Here is a 6,297-nt window from a genome sequence, read left to right on the forward strand (position 1 = left end):
CAGGGAGCCCGGGAACTTGCAGCTATCCTAGTTCAGGATGGTCGGCCCCAGCCTGCATGGTCACCACCCCCAACACCAGCTCGCTCGCTATAACTCTCACTCCAGCAACCCCAGCCGGAGGTGTTGTGATACCAGGTGTTGCGCACCCACCAGTCCCCAAAACGGCTGGTTTCGCTCCGAGGTCGTCAACCCCAGCCCCATCACACTCCGGGTAGGCAGGCCACACGGAACCGAGGGCGAGGACACACTACCCTACCGTCACAATGGGGAGGTTCTAGCTGATATCTAATCTAGAGCACGGCTGAAATGGGGTTTCCTTTCCTCCGTCCCCCTCTCACAGCAGCAGACCGATCCTTCCCCAAAGAAACGGAGGCGGGGCGAAGGCGAAATGGGGCGAGAAGAGGTTCCAAGCTCGTAAAGGGGTTCCCGGCTGGCCCACAGCGGGAGGAAGTTTTGCCCGGGACCCGCCCTGCCCGCCGGGAGCCAATGGCCGGGGAGAGCGGGCCGGAGCGAGCACCGCCCACCGCGAGCTCTAGGGGCGGGGCCACGGCCGAGGGCGGGGCAGGGAGGCAGCATGCTAAACCGGGTGCGCTCAGCCGTGGCGCACCTGGTGAGCTCCGGGGGCGCCCCGCCCCCGCGCCCCAAGTCTCCGGACCAGCCCAGCGCGATCTCGGCCCTACCCGCCGCCCCTCCCGAAGCGCCCAAGAGCCCTCCGGGGAAGGCTGGGAGCGGGAGCTCGGCGCCCGCAAAGACCCCAGAGGCTCGAGCGAGCTTCTCCCGACCGACCTTTCTGCAGTTGAGCCCAGGGGGGCTTCGTCGCGCCGACGACCACGCTGGCCGGGCTGTGCAAAGTCCCCCGGACACCGGCCGTCGCCTGCCCTGGAGCACGGGCTACGCCGAGTGAGCATCCCTGGGGGTACCCTAATTAGGATGGCAGTTCCCGCCGCCATCCCCCTCCTCACCCCGGAATCCTGGGAGCTGGGGTGCGTCCCCCTCGCCGCGCTGAGTGCCAGCAGCTCCCTTTTCCCAGATCCCTTCCTGTCCTCCGGGCTGCGGGCCGCACCCCTTCCCAGCCCTTTCTCGGGTCTGTGCAGCCTTCCTCAAACCTTCCAGGTCGCTGACTCCCCTCACCCTCGCCGCCTCAGGGACCGTGTTCCCTCCCAGGGCCCCGAGGGTGGAGGGCCCTACAAAAGATGAGTTGGCCCGTTCTCAGTTTCGGCCCGGCGGTTCAGTAGCTCAGGGAGGAGGGGTTTCATGTAGCAGGGGGTCTGTTCAATAGAGGAGATGGAGACTGGGAAGCCTCGCTCCCGAACTTCCCGACCCCCGCGCCCCAGTTCCCTGTCCCTCTTATGTTCCCCTCCCCCTCCACACCCAGAAATAGCCCGCGACACCTGGCGGCCGCTGGCTTCCCCTGGGGTGGGGGCTGGGACCGCCCCTGGAAGTAGAGGGAGGGTCCCCTTGGACCTCCTCTCCACGAGTGGACTTGCGCTGGCCAGGCAAAAAAGTAGGCCCCTAGTGGGAGCAGCCCGCTTGTTCCCAGGCGATGTGTATTTTTAATGTCTGGGCTGAGAAAGCGGAGCGTTGAGGGAGATGGGGGTGCTGATTTCGCCGAGGGTGGTGGCTGATGGACCCGTAGCCGCCTCACCAGCTCTTTAGCTTCCTGTTTTGGATGAGTTGTTGGTTATGGGACTCCTGCACAGTCCAGGTGGGCTTCCACCCCTACCCTATTTCAATTCCTCTTTCCGAATCTGGGCTGGAGCACTTACTTCCTCATGCCAAAGCAGCAGAAACTTTTACCGGGTGGTTTTAGGATAATGGTGGGTGTGCCCCACCATGAGGGTGGGGTGCTGTGGACAAGGCTGTAAGAATTGATTGGGTTTCAGGGTGGGAGGTAGGGTCTTGGCAAACAGGGAAGTAAAACCTCGTGCTCCCACAGGCCCCTGCCGGGGCAACACCATTAGGGATGCCAGCTTAGCCAGAGATGGAGACCTGAGGCAGGCAGGTGCTGCTGCCTGCCTTTCTATGAGGTGGCAGGGCCAGGCACCTAGACAGAACTCCCTGTGCCTCTCCCTGCCTCCCTTCTCCTCCTCACTCTGGCCTGGATCCCGGTGGCTGTGACCTTTCCCAGCTTGGCCAGCAGGCCAGAGGGAGTGTGTATGTCTAAGGTGGGGGTTATTCCAGGACCTGGTCTGGTGTCCAACCTGATGTGGTCACTCTGGCCTGGCAGGGTCATCAATGCTGGCAAGAGCCGGCACAATGAGGACCAGGCTTGCTGTGAAGTGGTGTATGTGGAAGGTCGGAAGAGTGTTTCAGGGACACCTAAGGAACCTAACCAAAACCAGGTAATCCCCCAATACCCTTCCTAGCCTCCAGAGACTGGCTGACACCTCTCGCCAGAAATTCTAAGTACCCAGTTTTAAATCTGAAACACGTAGAACTACCTCCTAACTCACTAGCTTTCTACCTTCTGGCACAGAACCTTTGTCTGGAATGCATCAGTTAGATTCTACCACATCAGTAGAATTTAATTTCCCACTTAAAATGTATCATCCATAAATACGTGAGCATCCTCTGAGTTTGGCGGGTTTTTTGATGCTTTACTTTCTGATACAAAGTAGGCCTTTGGTAAATGAGTGAATAAATCTAATTTGCCTTTATTAGCAAGCTCTGACCTCCTCTCTGGTGTGTATGGATGCCTAGAGGCTTGCTCTTCTCCCTGCATAAAACACACACACACACTCACACTCACACATACATTCACACACTTCTACGTTTTCTCACCAGGGACTCTGCTTCTATTACTGGGGCCTGTTTGATGGGCATGCAGGGGGTGGAGCTGCTGAAATGGCCGCCAGGCTCCTGCATCGTCACATTCGGGAGCAGCTAAAGGACCTAGTAGAGATACTCCAGGACCCCTCGCCACCTCCCCTCTGCTTCTCATCCACCCTGGGGACCCCAACTTCCTCGGATCCCTCTCATTTGGTTGGTCCTCAGACCTGCTGGTCTTCGCAGAAGGAAGTGACCCATGACAGCTTGGTAGTGGGGGCCATTGAAAATGCCTTCCAGCTCATGGTGAGTGGGTCGTCCGCGCCAAGTGTCTGCTAGGCAGATTGAGACCCTGGTCAATTCTGTGTGGGAGTCTGAGAACCTACAACACCTTTGAGAGCATGAGCCAAGCTTGGTTTGGAGGTGAAGCAGAAGGGGGCATTACACCCCTGTCTTCCCTCCTCTTCTCCGAGGCAGCTTGGCTAGGTCATTTTACTTCTACAGATGGTGGGGGTGGCTGTCTGCCTGCAGCCTTTTCTTTATCTACCCCTTTGACCCTTCCTCATGTGACAGGATGAGCAGATGGCCCAGGAGCGGCGTAGCCACCACGTGGAGGGGGGCTGCTGCGCACTGGTTGTGGTCTACTTGCTAGGCAAGGTGTACGTGGCCAACGCAGGTGACAGCAGGTACGCGGGGCTTTGAAAATGACCAGAGGGGTCACACTCTGGAAAGGGGAAACAGAAAAGAGGTGGTGGGTGTTAAAAATCAAAGACCAAGCCCTGGCCGGTTGGCTCAGCGGTAGAGCGTCAGCCTAGCGTGTGGAGGACCCGGGTTCGATTCCCAGCCAGGGCACACAGGAGAAGCGCCCATTTGCTTCTCCACCCCTCCGCCGCGCTTTCCTCTCTGTCTCTCTCTTCTCCTCCCGCAGCCAAGGCTCCATTGGAGCAAAAAGATGGCCCGGGCGCTGGGGATGGCTCTGTGGCCTCTGCCTCAGGCGCTAGAGTGGCTCTGGTCGCAACACGGCGACGCCCAGGATGGGCAGAGCATCGCCCCCTGGTGGGCAGAGCATCGCTCCATGGTGGGCGTGCCGGGTGGATCCCGGTCGGGCGCATGCGGGAGTCTGTCTGACTGTCTCTCCCTGTTTCCAGCTTCAGAAAAATGAAAAAAAAAAAAAAATCAAAGACCAGAGCGGGTCTGGAGGTGTCAAAGGAAGGGCCTGAAATAGTCCCAGGGGGAGGAAAGATAGGGGTCTGGATATGGGATTCTAAGGGTCATTATGGGGAAAGCTTGGTCTTTCTGGAATTCTCCACAAGGGGGCCAAGGAGAGCTAAGCCCCAGCCTTTTCTTTGGGCAGAGCCATCATTGTCCGGAATGGTGAAATCATTCCAATGTCTCGGGAATTCACCCCGGAGACTGAGCGCCAGCGTCTTCAGCTGCTCGTAAGTAGGAACGAAACTCCTGACTCCCGTTCTTTGTTAAGTCTTATGCCTATCTGCACTGTACATCCGGAGGTCTCCCCAACCCCGCGGCACGGAGACAGACAGCTCCTTACTGGGAAGAGGGACGAGCTGAGCTGGTGGTGGACCCCTCAGGAAGGAGTGTGGGCTGCTCCAGTACCGGTGCTCCCACCTGCGGAAGGAAGTGGAGGCAGAGGTGGGGAGGGAACAGCAAAGGCCCCTGAGAGGTAGTGTGCTTTAGAGCTTTAAGCCCTGGCCCTGGAGCTGGACTGCTTGGGATTGAATTCTGGTTTGAGTACTTTGCTGATGGTGTGACTTTGGACAATTCCCTTACCTGCATCAGTAGTTCCTGCCTTAAGGGTTGTTGAGAGCAGTAAAGAGTTAATAGCTGTTACTATTAGACAGTGTGTCTACCATAATTAAAATCACTCAGACACCAGACCTTCCTGTAAATCTAATGCTCCCTGGCCCTCTGTTCTATCCGGCCACTCCTGACCCCAGGGCTTCCTGAAACCAGAGCTGCTAGGTGGTGAATTCACCCACCTTGAGTTCCCCCGCAGAGTTCAGCCCAAGGAGCTGGGCCAGAGGATGCTGTACCGGGACCAGAACATGACCGGCTGGTAACACTTCCCTCAGAGCTGGGCCCGTTCCAGTGGCCATGCACCCAGTTCCTCACCATCAGCAAGGTGGAAGCTGGAGGCTAGGCCAGCCTGGGAGCTAGGGGGGTGTGGCCCTTCTTAAGGGTTTGTGTGAGGGGCGTGGCTCCAAGGGGAGAGGGCCTTTGATGCCTGGGTGATGCCTCCTCTACTCCCTCCTCCCAGGGCCTACAAAAAGATCGAGCTGGAGGATCTCAGGTTTCCTCTGGTCTGTGGGGAGGGCAAAAAGGTAAAGTCCATGGTAGAGGGGGGCGAGGGCAGGACCCACCACGAGCTCTCTAGGGAGGTGGAGGTTCTCCTGAGGGTGGGGGGGGGCCCTGGTTTCAGAGTATGGGAGGTTTTATTGTAGCACTCCCACCTTTTCTTCTTGAGGCTCGAGTAATGGCCACCATTGGGGTGACCCGAGGCTTAGGAGACCACAACCTCAAGGTGTGCAGTTCCAGCCTGCCCATCAAGCCCTTCCTCTCCTGCTTCCCGGAGGTGAGCTGTACAGGCGCCTCCTGCATCTCGCCTTCCCTCTTCTGGGGCTCGGGCTGGCTTCAGGCCAGGTCCTTCTACCCCCAAACTCCCTCTCCACCCTCTTTCCCCACCAGGTGCAGGTGTATGACCTGACACAGTATGAGCACTGCCCTGATGACGTGCTAGTCCTGGGGACAGATGGGCTATGGGATGTCACCAGCGACTGTGAGGTAGCTGCCACTGTGGACAGAGTGCTGTCGACCTATGAGCCCAATGACCCCAGCAGGTAGGGGTTGTGTAGCAGAAAGGGGTGACCATGGGGAAGGAAAGGTGAAGGGAAGTGAGAAGGGCCTGTGCACCAGTCTTCCTGTGTACGTGATAGTACATGAATGTGCATATGTGCTCCCGGCAGGTACACGGCTCTGGCCCAAGCTCTGGTCCTGGGGGCCCGGGGCACGCCCCGGGACCGTGGCTGGCGTCTCCCCAACAACAAGCTGGGTTCCGGGGATGACATCTCGGTCTTCATCATCCCCCTGGGAGGGCCAGGCAGTTACTCCTGAGGGGCTCAGACCCTGACCCTCCCACCGCCATGCCAGCCTCTCCATGCTTAACCCATTCCCAGCCTGAATCTGAAGTTGTCCTCCTGACCTTCTTTAGTGGTAATTTAAATGAAGAAGGGGTGTCAGATCCAAAATTATAGCTACAGGAAAATAAACCAGATGGATAAAAATGTGTCTCTATTTACTTTGATTAGAAACCAAAAAGTAACACAAAGCTCTCTGCGGTGAAAAGCACACCAGAACAGTCCTGAAATGTAGTGTTCTCTCTTCAGCCCCCTGCACTCCCCACTCCACGCACTCTCATCCGTCCTGTGGCTTCATCCACCTCTGGTGTCATCCAAGTCAGTGTTTCCAGCCCAGACCTATTCTGAGTTTTAGACCCACATGTCCCAGTCGTCT

At 57.9% G+C, this 6,297-nt stretch overlaps 1 protein-coding gene across 1 annotated transcript; it reads left to right on the forward strand.

The window, feature by feature from the left end:
- The first annotated feature begins 561 nt into the window (after positions 1-561).
- On the forward strand, positions 562-6,052 carry PPM1J (protein phosphatase, Mg2+/Mn2+ dependent 1J). The gene is made up of 10 exons (XM_066353479.1): positions 562-900; positions 2,228-2,342; positions 2,785-3,072; positions 3,340-3,452; positions 4,121-4,205; positions 4,725-4,843; positions 5,045-5,108; positions 5,252-5,359; positions 5,473-5,624; positions 5,751-6,052. Exons 1-10 carry the CDS (start codon positions 575-577, stop codon positions 5,896-5,898), a joined length of 1,518 nt encoding a protein of 505 aa, XP_066209576.1. The 5' UTR covers positions 562-574; the 3' UTR covers positions 5,899-6,052.
- The last annotated feature ends 245 nt before the right edge of the window (positions 6,053-6,297 follow it).

The sequence above is a fragment of the Saccopteryx leptura genome, chromosome 11, assembly GCF_036850995.1.
Source record: "Saccopteryx leptura isolate mSacLep1 chromosome 11, mSacLep1_pri_phased_curated, whole genome shotgun sequence".
Lineage (NCBI taxonomy): Eukaryota > Metazoa > Chordata > Mammalia > Chiroptera > Emballonuridae > Saccopteryx > Saccopteryx leptura.

Excerpts from the sequence above, each read along its gene's own strand:
- PPM1J (XM_066353479.1), top strand. The coding sequence starts at position 575 with ATGCTAAACCGGGTGCGCTCAGCCGTGGCGCACCTGGTGAGCTCCGGG. Across the intron at positions 2,343-2,784 it reads AGGAACCTAACCAAAACCAG|GGACTCTGCTTCTATTACTG; the intron begins GTAATCCCCCAA and ends TTTTCTCACCAG. Across the intron at positions 5,109-5,251 it reads TCTGTGGGGAGGGCAAAAAG|GCTCGAGTAATGGCCACCAT; the intron begins GTAAAGTCCATG and ends TTTCTTCTTGAG.